Source organism: Benincasa hispida, chromosome 4, assembly GCF_027475165.1.
Source record: "Benincasa hispida cultivar pf3 chromosome 4, pf3_genome.v1.1, whole genome shotgun sequence".
In the NCBI taxonomy this organism is placed as follows: domain Eukaryota; kingdom Viridiplantae; phylum Streptophyta; class Magnoliopsida; order Cucurbitales; family Cucurbitaceae; genus Benincasa; species Benincasa hispida.
Window position 1 is genome coordinate 67,378,317 of NC_143481.1, and position 19,372 is coordinate 67,397,688.

A 19,372-nucleotide genomic window follows, 5' to 3' on the forward strand; every position below is an offset into this window, starting at 1 on the left:
TTAGAATTTAATTTATATAAACTCCAAAGTTTAATGGTCTAAATTGATATTTTTCAAAAAGCTCTATTTACTTATTTTCCATCTGCATAACTACAAAATAAAAACCAATCTAGTAGTTAAGATGTAAATTTAAAACCTCACTCCATATTTGTAAAGTGACATATTTTATTAAAAAAGAAAAAATAATAATAATAACACTCAATTATTGTAAGGACCTTGTCATTTGATGAGGATTGAGAAAATAATATGTTTGGTGTGTATTGATGAGAACCATAAATATGCGTAATCTCTATGAAATTCTCATTATCCTTATAAGATTATAGTTGATTAAATTGGGTGATGTGAATTTAATTAAAAAGATAGAGGTAATTAATTAGAAACAGCATGTTGGCCACTTGATGAAATTGGAATGATGTGTATGGAAAATTCCAAGGGGGGGGGGAAAATGATAAGGGAGCATATATAATTAAGAGGTGCAAAAACAAAATGCAATACCATGAACTAGAAGTGAGTGTGTAAGAGTCTATCCAAATAATATATATATATATATATATGAAGTTAAAGAAAGTCCACGTTTGTGGGTTATTGACCAATTGCCCTTTGTTTCAAGATAAGGTGCTTACCCACACATAGGATACCCATAATATATGCATATTGCTCATCACCTTCATCTTCATCTTCTTTAATATCAAAACAAAAACAAAATCTTGTTTCTTTCAATCCATTTGAATATCACTTTTTCCTTTTTTATAATCTACGTAATGTGATGGTACCAATTGCTTTTTTTTTTTCCCTACAAAAAGATTTCATTCAACAAAAAAAAAAGATTTCCTAATTCTTCTAGTAGTCTCGTAGTTTATAAACTCCTTGTGGACATATTGTTATTAATAAAATAAGTGTTATTTTATAAGCATTTACTCAATCCAATAAACTAAGATTCGTGGTTATTTAATGTAACTTAAGCATATATGTGAGACATACAAGTAGATCATGCCTTAAGTAATAACCTAAATGGTCTGTAATATAAGAATAAAGGAGGAATACCTTATCCTGGTGACACTACGGATATAACCCGCTTTGTAGATGTTACAAGTATTGCAAAGTGCTATAAATGGTCTGATCCTGACCATTCATATGGAGACATGTGAGTGGGGTATCCCATAAAAAGAGTTTGTATAAGACTGGACCACGAGATGATTAGTCTCTTTATATAACACCATTGATAATTGAGACTTACATTTTACTAGGATGACCATATGTGACATAACCTTAATCCTAAGTGGGTTGGAAACTCATACTCATGAGGGTGGTCTTTTGATTTGTATGGGTGAGAGTGGTCAGATTGCCAACTCAATAAGCCTACCATTTTGAGGATTCGTCTGATTGAGGAGTTGGGAACTCAGCTACAAGACAGAATTCACTCCTTCCCCGAAGCAGGGGTAAGTAGATAAATTGCTCCCTTAAGGGCTGACTCTAGGTCTTGAACATAGTGACCATACCCTTTTTTGGAAGAGAGAACTCGGTCATAGTAGGACTATGACTTATTGTTCATTAGAGGAATCAGTAGTATTTAAGGAGTTAGATGTAACTACAGAAGCAAAGCGGTAAAATGACCCAACTGTACTTATGAGTGATTTGTGAAGGGTCATCACATTGTTGATTGGTTATATCCAATGGATACAACAATATATTTGTAGTGTGAATAGTGCAATTGTCGGTCTTTAGTGGAGTGACCAACAGTTAATGGATGGTGACCTTGTGATTAAAGAGTTTAGTCAGTTATTCATGTTAAGCTACAGGTTCGTCCATAAGGTCCCTTTGGTAGCTCAATGAGTTCAAATTGATAATTAGATTTTGGGTTAGTTTGAAGTGTTAAAATTAACAAGAGGAAGTTTAATTATATGTGATATAATTAAATTAATTCAATTATATGCGATATAATTGATATGATGTATTGGATATATTAATTGGAGGAATTAATATAAATATGATTTATATTAAATATCATATCATAGAAAAGAACTATGGTTTATATGTTTCATATGATGAAATATTAAAACTATAGGTTACTAAATATAATATGATAAGTTGGTTATCATATTTATTTATAATATATCAATTATATGATAATTAATTCTTTTTCTTTAATAATCTATTGAGTGGGAGGTTATTGGAAGTTATGGTTAGTAACTGTGAGATTAAAAGAAAAATTATTTTCCAAAAATCGGATGATCATTCATTTGTGTCGTTTGACAAAAGAAAGGAGTATCGAGTAAAAATGTTTTACTAAACAATAGTGTCTCACAGCCTACACGATTGAGTACGAGTATCGAGTTTACTATATGATAGTTATTCGTTTACTCGTTGCTACACGATCGAGTAGCAAAATCTATACGATAGGCTTCATCTTTCTAAATGATCGAGTATCTAGTCTATACGATAAACTTCATCTATCTCCCACTTACTCGATCGTCTTGTCTTCCTCCTTCATTCATCTATCCAAATCACACAGAGCCCATAACTCTTGGATTCTCACACTGAGAATACCAAGGTAATACTTGTGGTGGTGTTCCTGTTTAGTTTGAGGTTCGAAGATCGAGTTGGACTTGATTGTGACCGAGGTTTCATCAGTTCGTGTTGTTGGCTGTTCTGTTCGTTGTGTTCAGGTATTTCTTTGAACCAGTTGCTGAACAATTGAGGGATACTTGAAGAAAGATTCTTCAAGCATACTCTTTCTCTTGTATATTCTTTTAAGAAGCATGCTTGTAATTTACTTATTATGCATAACCATTTCCGTTAGACTGTAATTGTTGTGTTCTTTCTCAATGGGATTTGGAATGATCCGTTTCCGCTCACTGGATCTTTAAGTTAAGATTTCCTTCAGAGCCTACTGCGCTCTGAAGCTTAAGCTTGTATAAGGAGTGAATAATTTAGCTAAACACTAAAAGATTTAGGGTTGTTTCTCCTCTTGTGAGAGTACTTACTCCTCCTCTTTGGTTTAGAGACTATTTATAAGCCTATACTCTGGCACATGCCCACTACTGCATGTGACGGCAAAAGATGTCAGGGATGTTTATAGTGCTTGAGGTTAATTATTACAAAGTGCCAGTTTGGTGTCGCCTTGTTTATTTTCTGATTGTATACATTTATCGGCTTGGTTGATCGGCTCAAACCTTAAGGTGCGACATTTCCTTTTTGGAGCACACTCTCCCATGCTCTTTTTTCGGTATTCCTTTGAGCTTGGACTCGTCCATATACTTTAGACCTTGCTTTAAACGACCCTCAATATTATTAAAATATGTGCTAGTGCACGTGTGAGATGAGTGATTATTGATGAAATTTGGGAGCATATTTGATAGTATTTTTTGTTTCTTGCCTTGTATTTTATAAAAAGAAAAAAACGAAGGAGGAATTTTCAAAAATAGAAAAATAAAAAAATATATTTACACAAAATAGCAAAATTTAATCTTCTTTAATAGAGGTTGATAGAGGCAGATAGAAGTTTATCAATGTGAAATTAATATAAGTCAATCATTGATACTATGTGATAGACGCCGATAGAAGTCTATCAGTGTCTATCAATGTTTTATTTACTATTTCTGTAAATAGTTTGACATTTTTTCCTTCTGTGAAAATTTTTCAAGAAGAAATTAACTGATAGTTATTATTATTTTTTTTTCATCTCTTATAATTACGACAAAATATAAAGGACAAAATTTATTTTACCTTTATGACCAAATAATGATTTTAAACTATTCATTTTTTTAATGATATAAGAAATGTCATTAAATTCTATTTTATATTTAATAGATGAGTTCAATTCATATTTAAAAAAAGTTTAAAAACTACATTGGTTCTTTTGTTCATTTTGATCCTTATACTTTTAAAATATTTATTTTGGTCCTTATACTTTCAATTTTGGTTCAATTTGATCTCTATACTTTTAAAATATTTACTTAGGTCCTTGTACTTTCATCTTTTATTCATTTTGGTTCATGAACTTTAAAAATGTAACTATTTTGATCCCTTCAAAATGAAGGAAAAATATGAATGGAAGGACCAAAATGGTAACTTTTTGAAAGTACATGGATCAAAATGAACATTTTGAAAATACATAGATCAAAATGAATAAACACTAAATGGAACCAAAAATAGTATTTAAACCTATTTAAAAGTATTGAATATATTAGGGATTTGTTAGGAAAAAAATTAAAATTCAAAATGGAATCTCTTCAAAATTTTAAAGATTTATTAATTATGCAATTTAAAGTTGAGAACTAAATAGACACAAATATTACAACTACATCATTTTAGTTTTTTCAATTATTTATTTATTTATTTATGTATTCGCATTCCATTTTAGTCATGGTACTATCACTTATTCAATGTTAGTCTATAAACTTTTAATAAATCCTACCTTTTTCTTAGTATAATAGGAGGTGAAGAGATTCAAACCATGGACTGCATGGTCGCTAACATATATTGAGCTATGCTTCTTTAACAATAAATCCTATCTTTAGCCCCTATATTTTTAACAAATCTTAAATTTAATCCTTTGAATTTACTATTTATTGAAATTAGTATATGTTTGATAGTGATTTTAAAATTGTTAAAATCACTTTTGTCTATTCAAAATCACTTCGAAAAATGCTTTTAATCACTCACAATTAATTCAATATTTAATTTTATACTTTTAAATGCAATTTATAAATTAATTTTGAATGATTAAAAACATGTTTCAAAACAACTATTAAAATTATAAAAATAATTTAACTATTTTAAATTACTCCCAAATATGCACTTAATAAACCCAAATAATAATAATAATTTTTACAAAAAAAAAAATGTAAAATGTTAATAGAGAATAACAACCAACTAAATTTACATAGATGTTAGTTAGAGATAAGAGGTTGTGGTTCAAACCTCTCCACGAAAATTGAGATTAATTTTTGTAAGAAAAATAAACTAAAGTAATTTAAGGCCTGTTTGGTAGAGAATCTGAAAACAGAAATTTGAAAAGAATGAATTAAATGAAAACATAGTTGTATGTCATGTTTTCAAAGATGTGTTTAGTAGTAGATTTAGAAATTGAATTCTAATTTAAATAATTGCAAACTAGTTGTAGTTACCCACTAAATACTAGTTGATAATAAACTATTATTAATTTATTTATGAAAATGTTTTATGTTAAAAAAATTGTAAAATTAGTATTCTATAATAATATATAATTGAACAGATAAATTGAAACTTTTGTTCCTATAGTTTGGAAGAAGTTAAAATTTAGGTCTTATAATTAATTTGAATTTACTCTCTATGATTTGATAAAAACTTCATAAATAGTCCCTGTGGTAGAGATTATTTAAAAGGATTTAACAAACTATACAGACTATATGTGAAGTTTTATCAAATCGTAGGAACTAAAATCTAAATTTTAAGACCTTGTTGACTTCCCCTTTTAGGCCATAAAGCCTGATATTGAAAGGCATAAAATTGCCCTTCTGCTTAGTCTAGCAACTAAGCTCTTTTCCAGGGTGGAATTTGATTATTACTATTTTAGCTCTTCTTCCTTTCCTTGGGTTATCCCTATACACTAAGCTCGAGAAAGAGCTTTAAGAGGAAATAGTCATAGGGCTCACCCCTCAAGACCCTTGCTTCTCTGTTAGCTTCTTGTCTCAGAGTCTATATTACATAATAAATATTTTATTTTTTTAATAAATTTTAATTGAGTTTATAACATGACATATACTATATATCTAAATGTTTTTAACATTGATTAATATAATTATGCATTTTAAATTTTAAAATTCAAATTTTGGATACAATTAAAACATAAAAATGTTTTTTTCAGAATTTACAATGTTTGGATCACAAAATCTAAAAACAGTTTTTAGAAACAAAATTCGAGTTATTTGCTAAACACATATTTACTGGTTTCAGTAATCTGAAAACATAAAGGAAAATTTTATGAAATAACCCAAATCTAAAAAACTTTTCTATAGATGACCTTGAAGGAACTCTCATACAAGAGTACCTATGAGTGGAAGTGGATCTTTCCAATTCATTGTAATAGAATTTTCACATATACATTCATACAAACATATATGCATTAACACTACTAAATTACCAGCATACTTCAAGATAAAAAACACAAGAGAACGAAGAACATACCAGTTGAAGACTTTCTTCTCAGTAAAACTCACTCTCTCCACGAACGAACGAACTCCCGTTCTCGCTAGACCAGCAAGCAATCGTCCAGCAACACCCTGGTCATCTACACGAATGGCTTCGCAAGAACAGCAGGAAAATGAGGACGACACCACCACACCCTTAGTATTTTCAGAGTGAGAATCCAAAGTGTGGGCTTTGTTCGAATTTGGTAGAGGTAAGGAGGAAAGGCTATCGTGTACAAAGATCAAACAAGTGGGAAAAGGCTACGACTATCGCATAGTTGAGATATTTTAACATTTAGGCAAGGTAGATCATGCAGGAAAAGCTAAGCGATCGTCTATATGATCGTTTAGTAAGGCTCGGGCGCTAAACGATCGTTTAGTAAATGGTAAGCGATTGTTTAGAGAATGCGCGCGCGAGTGTGCAATCGTTTGGAAAACGCGATGCACTATCGTATAGGCTCTCAAGTACTATGCGATTGATTGCAAATCACACTGTTAGCAATTATGCATAGTTTGCAAAATGAAAACCATTTTCATTTTATTCTTCAGTTATGAAAACCAAATTGAACTTCCCACTTACGCACGGTTACGGAGAAAACGGTGGCCAATTATCCCATAATTGCCAATTAATAAAATAATAAATATAATCATATTATATTCATAACCTATAATTTGATATCATATATCAACCATAGTGTTTTCGCCTGTGCTTGATATAAATCATATTTATATCTAATTTCCTCTAAAATTAATGTATCTCATACATTTAGTCAATTATATCGTATATAATTAACTAGTTCAATTATATCATATATAATCGAACTCCTTTTTGTCAATTTGAACATTTCAAACTGACCCAAAAACTGATTTTCAACTTGTATCCAAGCTACCAATGGGACCTTATGAGCCTATGACTCGAAGCTCCAACGGTACGTGAATAGCTGACTAAACTCTTTAACCACGAGATCCACCATCCGTTAACTGTCAGACATTCCACTAAACACCGACATCTGAACTCTTCTTACCACAGATATATTTCTGTGTCCATCGGATATAACCAATCATGAGTACGATAACCCTTCACTGATGCTCGTAAGTACAGTTGGGTCGATTTATCATTTTGCCCCTATAGTTACATCTTACTCTTTAGGTACCACTGATCCCTCTAATAAACAATACAACATAGTCCTACTATGTGTGAACACCTCTCGGACCATGAGAAGGTGTGTGACACCACATCGTTCAAGCCCTGGGATCAGCCCTTAAAGGGAGCTATCTATCTACTTACCCCTGCTTTGGGGAAGGAGTAAATTTCATCTTGTGTAGTTGAGTTCCCAACTCCTAAATCAGACGAATTCCTAAAGTGATAGGTTTGAGTCGGCGGTCTAGCCACTCGCACCCATACAAATCAAAAGACCACCCTCAATGGCAAGAGTTCCCAACTCACTCAGGATTGAGGTCATGTTACCTATGATCATACTAGTGAAGTGAAGTCTCTATCATGAACAGTATTAACGACATTAACACTTCGTGGTCAGGTCTTATACAAACTCTTTGTATAGGATGCGCCCGCTCACATGTCCCCTATACGAATGATCAAAATCAGACCATCTGTGACAAATCACAACACTTTCCATATAGCGAGCCGCATCCATAGCGTTACCGGGATAAGGTTTCCCTCCTATATCCATATACTACATACCATTTTGGTTATCACTTAAGACATGATCCACTTGTATGTCACCACATGCATGCTTAAGTTACATAATGACAACCAGAGATTTTCGTTTATTGGTTTGTGTTAAAACAAATAAAACATTCAATATGCAAAGTCAAGAAGTGAAGTAAATATCAAATATTATACATCGCAAGCATTCGTACAAACTGTTCACAAACTACATGACTAGGGTATCATCCCCAACAAACCTCTTCCTAAAAACTTATCTATGATTGACCTTTTGACCATGTGAAATACCAATTTTACCCCAAATTTAAAGAACTCTTCAATCCGTGCCACATTTATTCTTCCTTCAATGATTTCTTTAGCTCTTCATTCAATATGCATTCAATGCAACACTAACATTCTACCAACACATTTATTCCCAACTTATATTCTACCAATAGCATTAAATAAAATTGATATCAAGAACGGAAAGTCACTCTTGGTTATTCATTTTCTGTCAAATGCTTTTCATTCTCTCATTGTTCTCTCAAAGTTTCAGTACAACATCCTTATTGTTGATTGCTTTCATTTTTGTTCATTTTATTGTGTCTTTGGGTATTGAGAAAGATTCGTTTGGCAGATCCAGAAACAGAGAGAATGTAAGTGATATTCTACAGTATTTCTTATCTCCCAAATTGTTTAGTATTGAATGAACGATCGTATAGCAATATATAGATGATCGTTCATTACAATATAAACGCTTGTTTAGTATTACATGAAAGATCATTTAGTGTTATATAAACGACCATTTATATCATACCCAACGCTCATTTAGTATTATATAAACGATCGTGTATATAATACTGAACGAACATTTAGTAGTATATATGTGATCACGTATACAATTTTAAGTGAACACTTATAAATAGCTGGACAATTGCTTATCAATTACTGGGTGATTTCTTAAATTTTGATTGGATATATCTTAAAATTTGCTAATTCAATTGCAGATCAATGACGCTATTTTGCATCTTTGTACAATTTAGTGAGGAATGGGACCAATCGGGAAGCAATTATGTTAGAGGTCATAATTGGTTTGAAGGTCATAAATGATATAACAGTTAGTGAATTAGTGAATATTATGCACCAATGACTGAATATTGATCTAGATATGTTTGATATACACATCAAATATTGCTACAATCTATTGGTCTCAACTCCTCTAATTGACATAGTCGACGATGAAGATCTTGACTTCTTTTGAGAAGATAGTGATGCATCTCGGATGTCGTTATTTGTATCAGTTACGCCGTACGAAAGTCATGGAGTACACTGAGAATATGTACCAATAATGCAATCCAACGAATCAACCAATTCCAATTAATCAAAACTTTGGATATACAACCATTTCAACATGTAATATTCCCACCATGTTTTCAATGGATGATCATATTGAGCTATGTAACTTTGGGGAAGATCGAAGTGAAGCTTGGTTTGGTCACAACAATGAACCTATATGTACTCCACAGTTCGATACTAACCATGAATATGGACAATCTTCAGGACCACAAACTTTTCCAACACCTTACATTCATGTTCCAACCCCACCTGCTTTCGTCCCACCAGTTGTGATGCCTTCGGTTCAAATGCATTCCACCATTCCAACCCAACCGTTTGTAAATATACCCAGACCATCAAAGGGCCCATTGTATGACGACCTCATCATAATAACTCATGACTGTCTGAATGACGAGGATATAAAGGCTGGTCAAATTTTCTTTTCGAAATATGACTTGTCAATTAAATTGTCAATACGTGTAATAAAAAAGAACTTCAATTACCATGTAAAAAAGTTAACAAAAAGCTTGCTAACTGTACGATGTTCAATGGAGGAATGCAAGTGGAGGATCCACATAAAAACATTGAAAGAAAGCGATTCCTTCAAAGTGACGAGAAACTGTAGTAGGAAAATATTTCTCAGCAGGGATGACCATCTTAGCAACCTGTAACAAACGCATACATTGCCACAATAAGTAAGCGATCACATAATAAAAACTAAACAATTGCATAACAAATAACTAAACGATCACGTAACATAAAACAAAACGATCGGGTAACAAACAACTAAACAATCACTTTACAAATACCTAAATGATCGAGTAACAAATAACTAAACGATCACATTGCAAATACCTAAATGATCGTGTAAACACCACTAAACAATCACACATTTTTATCTAAATAATCGTTTACGTTTCTCTAATTGATTGTTTAAAGAATACCAAATGCTCGCTTAGGATTATCTAAGCGATCTCTTAAGAACGAATACATGAACATTTAACAAAAGCTGAGAGATCGTTTAATAAAAGGTAGGCGTAAATCCTTTGAGAACCCTAAACGACTGCGAGAATCCTAAACGAATATCAACATGCGTTCAAGGAGAAGAGTCACATACCTTTCAGAGATCGATGACGGTAGAAAATGTGTACAAATGAATGGCGAGAAGGAGGCCAAATGCTCGGATGAAGATGAGAGACGATAAGTCAGACCAAAAAGAGAGAAAATGAGAGCCAAAATCGCATAGTGATAGAAGATGTAAGCAAAAAAGTTGAGGTAAACGATGCTTCGTAACGCAATTTGAAGAATTTTTTATATTGGGATAAAATTGGTATTTCACATGAACAAAACGTCATATAAGTTTTTAGGAATAGATCATCTATAAAAAAAATTTTTAAGATTTAGATTATTTCATAAAATTTTTCAAACATAAAATAGAATCCGAAATCGCATACCTTCGAAGATTTATATTAAGAATAAAAATATCAAAATTGGAATGAAAGTAAAAAATGAAAATAATATTAAAACAAAAATTTAGGGTTTAGGGGTAGGTCAGGCTGAAAATGCCGGGAAGATGAGCGGCAAGTGTCCGACCAAAGGCCCGGGGTTTAGATGACACGTGATCCGCAACGTCCTCAGTGGTCCCCCGAAACTTGGGCTATCGCCATCAATAATACCCACAAACTTTTTACTCTCCGTCTTCTCCATTGCCATGGAAACAAACTCACATAGTCAAATCCTACAAATTAACAAACTAGCAACCTAATAAACTTTCACTGCCTACCCTAAAACCAAACACCCTCCCTCCTTCTTCCCTTCTTCTTCTTCTCCTTTCCTGCTCGACGGAGTTCTTCTTCTTCTTCTTCTTTAATCGTTTCTGGGTATAGTACGTTTTTGTGGGTTGTTCTTGTTGAAGGGTTTCATCATGGACAACGAGTATGACAAACTTATCAGGCGCCTGAACCCGCCCAGGTACTCTTCTTTCTCGTAATGGGTTTTCTCTCTTTTGTCTATTGATGGAACGGGTTTTCATTTCAATCTTGAATTTGCTTTTGGGTCTTCTATATCATCTGTTGAGGTTTCTCCAATTTTCTTGGTCTTGTTGACTTCTTGGAGTAATGTCAGTAATGGAAAACAGATGTGGGGTTTGCTTCCTTTTGCAATTCATTTACTCGGAATGAACTCATGATTTATGATTTTTGTGGCTGTTTCTTCCTGGAATAATTCTCCTCTTTAAACCTCTCTGTTTTTCTTCAGAATGTAATTTCTTCTTCTGATTTGTTTTATTCATTCTGTTCTGTCCCTGCTGCAGGGTTGTGATTGACAATAGCGCTTGTAAGGATGCTACAGTGATCCAGGTGCTTTATCTCTAGGATTTTGATGATCTTAAATTCTGCCCTGTAATTATTTTTTTCCTTTTCTTTTTTATTCGATCATGAGCTAAATATTGCTTCAATCCCTTCCTTCTTCTACCCCCATCAGGTGGACAGTATGAACAAACATGGGATTCTCTTGAAAGTTGTGCAAGTCCTCATGGATATGAACCTAATAATTACCAAAGCTTACATCTCCTCTGATGGAGGTTGGTTCATGGATGGTAAGTAGTTCTGATTCTTCAGTTATTTTGAATCTGAAAAGCTTAACCACTTATGGGTTACTTTGTTTTCCAGTTTTTAATGTTATTACTTATGAGGGAAGCAAAATCAGAGATCAAGAAGTGATAAACGCCATTCAAATGGTAAAAAAAAAAAAAAAAAAAAAAAACACCTTTCCTTTCATCAATTTTATCTATTTTTCGTTATAGACTTCCATATTTCATTATAATCCTTAAACTTGTAAGGATTTAATTTTATTCTCTTATAAAGAGTTCATTAATTATACCATGCAGAGGCTTGAGGTTGATGCGAGTTTCGTGCCATCCTTGAGGGAGTCCGTCGGTGTGATGCCATCCGAAGATCACACCTCAATCGAGCTGTCTGGTACTGACAGGCCTGGTTTATTGTCTGAAGTTTGTGCTGTTCTTGCGGACCTTCACTGTAATGTAGTAAATGCTGATGTTTGGACACACAATAATAGGGCTGCAGCTGTAGTACATGTGACAGATGATGCCACTGGCCGAGCAATCAACGATCCGCAGCGGCTCTTAACAATCAAAGAATTATTGTGCAATGTTCTTAGAGGAAATGGCGAGTTAAAGGAAGCCAAAATGACCCTTTCTCCTCCTGGGGTCACCAGCACAGACAGAAGGCTGCATCAGATCATGCTGGCTGATAGAGATTATGAAAGGGCTGCCAAAACCAGGCTTGAGGTTGAAGATAAGAACACGAGACCCCATGTTACTGTCTTGGATTGCACTGAGAAGGATTATACTGTGATTACTACCAGATCTCGAGATCGGCCTAAGCTGCTATTTGATATCATTTGCACTTTGACGGACATGGAATATGTTGTCTTTCATGGGATGGTCAACACTGGGAGGATGGAAGCTTATCTGGTAATTTTAAGATCCTTTTTTAAAATTTGGATCTGTTGAACCATCCTAGCTTTTGAATTTAGTTGTGATTTAAAGAAAACTGATTCTTTTCCTTTCAGGAATTTTACATAAGACATAAGGATGGGTTGCCGATTAGCTCCGAAGCGGAAAGAGATAGAGTATTGCACTGTCTTGAGGCAGCCATTGAAAGAAGGGAGTCTGAGGTAAAAGAGAGGCCATTATTGAGTCTGTTTTGCTTAATGTTTATAGGTGAAGTATCTGCAATATATAATGTTGTCTGTCTTCCTTTGCAGGGGCTTAAGCTAGAACTGCATGCAGAAGACAGAGTTGGGCTTCTCTCAGATATCACAAGAATATTTAGGGAGAACAGCTTGTGTATCAGGAGAGCAGAAATAGCCACCAAACGTGGAAAAGCAAAAGACATTTTCTATGTCACTGACATGACAGGAACCACCATTGATACTAAGATCGTCGAGTCCATTCGAAAACAGATCGGCAATGCCATGCTACAGGTGAAACAGAACTCGTCTCTCTCTGAAACGCCTCCAAAGGATACGTCGACAGGATTCTTCTTGGGGTACTTCTTCAAAGCAAGAACTTTCCAGAATTTCAAATTGATAAGATCCTACTCTTGAAAGCCAGCTGCTCTACCCTTTGTGTGTATTATATTCTTTCGCAAGTAAAAAAGCTGCACAGATACATGACAAGTTCATTCAAGGGGCAATGTAAATATATAGGAACCCTTCCTTCAACCCTTATAATTGAGGGTTTACATCAGCTCAAATTGTAGGTAATAAACCCAGAAGAAACCAACCAAGGCAAGCTTGGTTGGGATGTATGTATATGTTGTCTTTTAAGAAAATGATTTGTACAGGATAGTGTAGTGTGTGGTAAATGCTGTTTCTACAAAAATTGTAGAAAACTGTAAAGCTCTATAATTATTGGCTTCGGACCGATGGAAGTAGATGCAGAAAATGGTCTGCTTAATGTATGTCAAGTCGTGCTTCTCACTTACTTTAGAATAATGGATGACAGAGTCTAGTGCCTTCAATGTTAGGTAATTCATTATTTTCATTTGCACCTTCCTCCAACAACACAAGGACACTCCCAGGTACGAATGTTGTAATAAAGTACCTATCAGAAGAGGAAAATTTAAATGCATAGTTTTATTTTTCAGAAGATTGGATATATTTGCTTGGGTGTTTTGCTCTAATTTAGTTTCGTATTCTTTTTAAAATATATTTTTAAAATTCTTTCCTTCTTGATTGATTGTTAAAGAAGTCTTCTAAGAGAGAATGTAACTTCTAAATAATAGAGGCTAAATTAAAAAAGATGATTTTTGAAAACATAATAATGGTTTATATTACTTTTTAACTTTTACAATATTAGCATAATTGTAAAAATAAAGATATCATATTTGTGTTAATTTATTTGCCTATTTTTTTAGTGTACTTTTAAAATTATGCTAGGTTTGCAAGATTACTTCTTAATCTATGTTCCTGGGATTGGGATTTTTAGTATAGGAATGAATTGTCAATTGATATCTACTCCTTTTCAAGTCGAAAGTATAAATTTTCATACCTCACTTTTTAAGAACCGGCCAGGAAGAACCTGAAGTCAATTTTATATTTTACTAAGAAACAGAGCAAGAAGAGAACGAATTAACTTGTCATTTCTAAGTTTCAAGGTCGAATAATTAGCAATGCTCCTTCCTGAGCAATAAACGACCCTTATGAAGTTTCGGCTAAAAATGGATGGCTAAACACTAGGTTTGGTGCATGGGTTAAATAAAAATCTACACTTTTTGGTTCTCATGCTTCCATAGAGGAAGAAAGCAATGTTGAAGATGTCTATACCCTGTAACACAAAACTTTCACGATATTGTGTGCTGCTATATAACAACCAGTATCCGACTTGATCGTGTAGGATTGCATCTATTGAAGAACTTCATAATATCTTCATCAATTGCTAAAACGTGATAGTTCTTGTATTGTTTGAAGAATCTGTAAAATTTGATCTGCTCTTGGGGAGGAAGGAAGAAATGCTAATAACTCACTGGATATAACAGACAACATTGATGGAGAAGTCTCTTGAACCCATTCTAAATGTTGCTTAGCCAGTGGAACCTTTCCAGCATCTGCAAAACCTTTCAGTAAAGTTACATGGGTGACTGGGTGAGCAATGTCGCTTGATAGACCACAGAGTAACTTGGATGCAGCAAGGAAATGACCTGCATTGTTTAAAATTCAAGTTAAATAAAAGCTCCATCATTAAATTAAAATGTTGAGTACATAACCGTTTTCTGGTTCTACAGAACCCTCCTTAGAATAAGAAGATGCTAGATGCGAACGCTGCTAATTCAAGATGAGTGTCTGGGTACAAAGCTGAAAACGGTGTAGTCAAAGAGATTAATTCCAAAGAGAGTGAGTTGGCCAATAGAAGCGAGGATCTTACAGAGTCAACAATAGCTTTGATTGTTTATGATTTGTGTCTAGGTAACAAGGCCAAAAATGGTGTAATCTAAGAGATAACCCCAAATAGCCCATAGAAGAGAGGTTTATAAAGGGTCAGCTATGGCGGTGACCAAGGGACTTGTTAAGTATAATACCCGAGTTTAGGTGGGTACATGAATGAATCGATATCACATAATGAAAGGGATCTCGAGGGTATGAAAATAAGGTTAAGAAAGGGTTTAAAAGAATTGATAATTACTACCTATACCAACAAAGTGCATCTTCCTTTTCGGTAGTTCAATTATGAAAACTTCAAAGTTAAGCATGCTTCGTTTGGAGCAATCCTATGTAGGTGACAGAAATTTTCCTTGTGAGTGAGGACAAGCTTTTTTTCGGTGGTTCAATCATGAAAACTCTAAAGTTAAACATACTTAGCTTGGAGGAATCTTATGTTGGGTGACCTCATGAGAATTTTCTTAGAAAACATGTGAGTGAGGACAATATATGCTAAAAGGACCCGTGATTAAAAGTTACTATCTATACCAACAAGATATACCTTCCTTTTTGATGGCTCAATCATAAGAACTCCAAAGTTAGGCATGCTCTTCAAGACAAGCAAGGATGATAGGGTCAAGTCGCAGAGGATGTAGGGGAATGTCAGGTGAGAACAAATGACTCTAGACAATAAGCATATATATACAAATGGGAAACACACACGAATTAACATCAGATATGTAACCAGGGAAAATAACGTGCCTGCTTTACATAGACACAAGATAAAAGTGCTCAGCAAGGTTCCCGCAAGATTTACATCCTGTTCTACAGACTTGCTAAAGACTTCAAAAGCAGCTTCAAGTTGTGAATGCTGACAGAGCCCTTGAAGCAGGGACATGTAGATTGTAATATCGGGTTCAACCGATTTTCCAAGCATATGATGGTAAAGCACCAAAGCTTCCTCGATTTGATTGGATTTTGAGAACTTTTGAATGAGGATGTTATACGTCTTCAAATTACCATCACAGCCACTAGCAAACATCTCATCCCACAGCTTCTTAGCAGGCCGAAGCAAATCTTCTCTACAACATGTTTCTAGGACAGAATTGTAAAAAGATACATCAGGGGTAAATCCATTTTTCTTCATCTCCTGCAAAACACCATAGGCCTCTTTCACCATTCCAGCCTTGCATAAGAATGAAATTCTTAAATGATATCTATCAAAATCATTGAAGTAGTTATTTCTACTCAGAACTTGGTAAACTTCCAACAGTTCATCAATCTTTCCATGCTTACATAAATTCCTACTCAGATTTCTTAAAGTCAAGAGAGTTGGGAATCTCCCTTTCTCGACCATGAACTTGAAGAAAATAATAGCAGAATAAGGATCAATGGAAGCCACTGACCCTATCAGCACATTAGAAACCTCCTCATCCATAGGAAAATTTCCTTTGACAATAACTTCACCTAACTCTTTAGCTTCACATATCCGTCTTCCAGCTATTAAAGCAAATAAATACTCCTTGTATTCATTAAGCCTTGGAGCTACCCCCAACTTTCTCTTCTTCTTCAGGATTTTCTCCCTGTCAACCACATTCCCTGATGACCGAAACGCTTCTCCAAGAATCCAATACGTCAAAAAGTCGGGCTTGCAACCCCTATTCTTAAGCTCATCCAAAATGTTTGAAGCTTCTGCAAGTCTAGACGCCCCACAGAGCCCATGAATGATCAATGTGGCAATAACAGAACCATTGATCTCCGAATTGTTGGTCCTGGCATCATCTATCATGTTCAAAACTTTAACTACATCAGTATTTCTACAAACCCTCCATATAAACACACCAAAGCCAAGAGTGTTAAAAGGAATGCATTTAAGAGACATTTCACCGAAAACTTTCTGGGCATGCTCAAAAAACCCATCAGAAGCAAGAGCAGCCAAAAGCGAATTACATGATTCGGATCCAATAACATCAGTAACCTCATTAAAAACCAAAAAAGCATCATGGGTCTTCTTGCCAATGATCAAGGAATCAATAACAGAGCAATAAACTGATAAATCGAGGCCAATTTTCTGAGTTTTTACCTGTTTCAAGAGACTATGAATGGCCCCAAATTGGCGTGAAAGAGAGAGAGACTTGAGAATCGACTTGTATGAATCGGAATTGTGGGCGAAACCAGGTTGCTGAGAAGCCCAATTGAAGAAACCGAGAGCGAGGGAGTGATGGGTAAGAAGATGAGGGTCGATGACTTGAGAGACGAGAGATGGATTTAACGTTTGGCGAAAACCGAGTCGATGCAAATTCTGCTCCAGTGAAGGGGTCCATGATCCAGCCGGGCTTGTGTGATTTGAAATTGAAAGTATGGCTCTGCTCACTCGAGTAGCTAATTCTGGTATGTGGGGTTTCATTTCAAATCTGCGCGGGAATGAATGGCCTTCGTTTCCGAGTCAGTTCTTTCTCGAATTGATGAAGTATGTGGGAATGAGAGATATGGAGGTAAACTGAATTATGATTTTCAAGCTAATGGATGAATTTCAGTCTGAAATCCATTGGGATCGATGGCTTACCCAAAGGCTGAAAAGCATTTGGGAGCCCTTGAAATGAAACAGAAGTTCTAATTTCAAGAATTTAGGATTTGACAATGCTCTACTTGTTGTGGACAAGTTCTTCAACTCTCATGGAGCATAGAAATTGATATAGACACGATACAATATGTCAATTTCTAAAAAAATAGAATATTGATATGTTGAAAATACATTTTTTTTTTTCTTAAAAAAATTTAAGATAGATAAATTTAGCATACAAGTTAATGACAACAGTACAAAATACAATACTAACACTAAAATACAATTCAATACAAAAATCATCTAAAATGTTGAAGTACAATAATCAATAAAATATAATAGAAAAGTGACTCATATTGATCAAAAAAGAAGGAGAAAATTAGAAGAAGTACGAAGATAAACAAAAAACTTCTTCATTAAATTGTTGAATATATTCAAGTGGGTTATATTTTGATGAACTTTGTAGAGATTCAAATGTGAAGATGAATATTAGATGAATCTAGAGTTTGGTCTTTTATTTTTTTGTTCTTCCTTTTAGTTTTGGACTCGAATAGTTAGTTTTTTTTTTTTAATAGGTTGTCTAGTTTTAGATTGAGAAATATCAAATCACGAATTAGATACATATCTGTAAGTATCAGTCTTATACGTGTTTGATACAGATTCTTTGTCTCACATGAAGTATCTATGCTTCATAGGCTGAATTTATTCATTTTTTTATCAGAAAATTTGTATGGATGATCCAATAATTGGGAAAAAAAAGTCAAATGATCCCTTTTTGAAAAAAAAAAAAAATACTAAATGACCTTTTACTGATGTCAAATTCGGGTGAAGTTACCAAAAAATACTCGTGCGCACGTGGAAAAGCATATCGCTCTTAGTCTTGTTCTCCCTTTCGCTAATGATCCGTTTGCAAACATCCATGGAACAATGGGTTGTCTTCTTCCCCCTCTCGCCCATCTCGCTCAAGCCGTTTTTGCTCTTGTCGGTTTTGCTCTTCTTTTCCTTACTCACAAAATCACTCCTCTCTATCGGTCTCGCTCTCGCTCTTGTTCATCAGAGTAGGAACGAGACCTCGCTCTTGTTCATCAGAGTAGGAACTGCTTGTGTGAACTCGCAGTGTCAGAAAAGAAGAAGATGCACAGAAGAGAAGAAGTTGGTTAAGAAGAAGTTACAATGAAAGAATAAAATAAAGGGAGAAAGGAAGAGGAAAAAGGAAACAAAAAAAGAAAGTAAGAAAGTAAGGGCGATATTGTAATTTCACGTAATCATGACTTCAAAAAAGAATCATTTGACATTTTTTTTTCAAAATTTGAGTAATTTTCCATTTTGTACCTTTAAAATAGGTTTTTTGTGCATTTTTTTTCCCATTTTTTATGGTCGAATTTGAATGTCTTGTAATATGTTAGTTGTTACATGCTTTATTTATTTTGTAGTGTCCAAACAAATTCACACACGACAATGATTGAACTAGGGTGAGCATGATAGATCAAAAAATCGAGTCAATCAAGATTGGTCGGTCGGAGAAGGAGAGGGGTCGATCGATGTCGGTTTGAAAAATTATAGAATTTTTTTAAAGAATAAAATATATCAAAACTGACCGAACGATCAACTTTTATTTCATGAGAATTGAGAATATATTGATTCCAAATTAATAATTCAATTTTATAAAGATAAAGATATATAGGGAAGAAATGTTTA

At 34.1% G+C, this 19,372-nt stretch overlaps 2 protein-coding genes across 2 annotated transcripts; one reads left to right on the plus strand and one right to left on the minus strand.

Annotated features, from left to right (window-relative positions):
- Window positions 1-10,715: 10,715 nt before the first annotated feature.
- LOC120075541 (ACT domain-containing protein ACR6-like) lies at window positions 10,716-13,655 on the plus strand. Its single transcript, XM_039029026.2, has 7 exons — window positions 10,716-11,142; window positions 11,483-11,528; window positions 11,653-11,767; window positions 11,841-11,908; window positions 12,059-12,664; window positions 12,763-12,867; window positions 12,958-13,655. The coding sequence occupies exons 1-7, from the start codon at window positions 11,096-11,098 to the stop codon at window positions 13,297-13,299; spliced, it is 1,329 nt and encodes a 442-aa protein (XP_038884954.2). The 5' UTR covers window positions 10,716-11,095; the 3' UTR covers window positions 13,300-13,655.
- Window positions 13,656-14,312: 657 nt separating this feature from the next.
- On the minus strand, window positions 14,313-17,780 carry LOC120075540 (Tetratricopeptide repeat (TPR)-like superfamily protein). The gene is made up of 2 exons (XM_039029025.2): window positions 15,874-17,780; window positions 14,313-14,894 (listed from the first exon to the last, which is right to left on the minus strand). The coding sequence occupies exons 1-2, from the start codon at window positions 17,516-17,518 to the stop codon at window positions 14,626-14,628; spliced, it is 1,914 nt and encodes a 637-aa protein (XP_038884953.1). The 5' UTR covers window positions 17,519-17,780; the 3' UTR covers window positions 14,313-14,625.
- Between the last annotated feature and the right edge of the window lie 1,592 nt (window positions 17,781-19,372).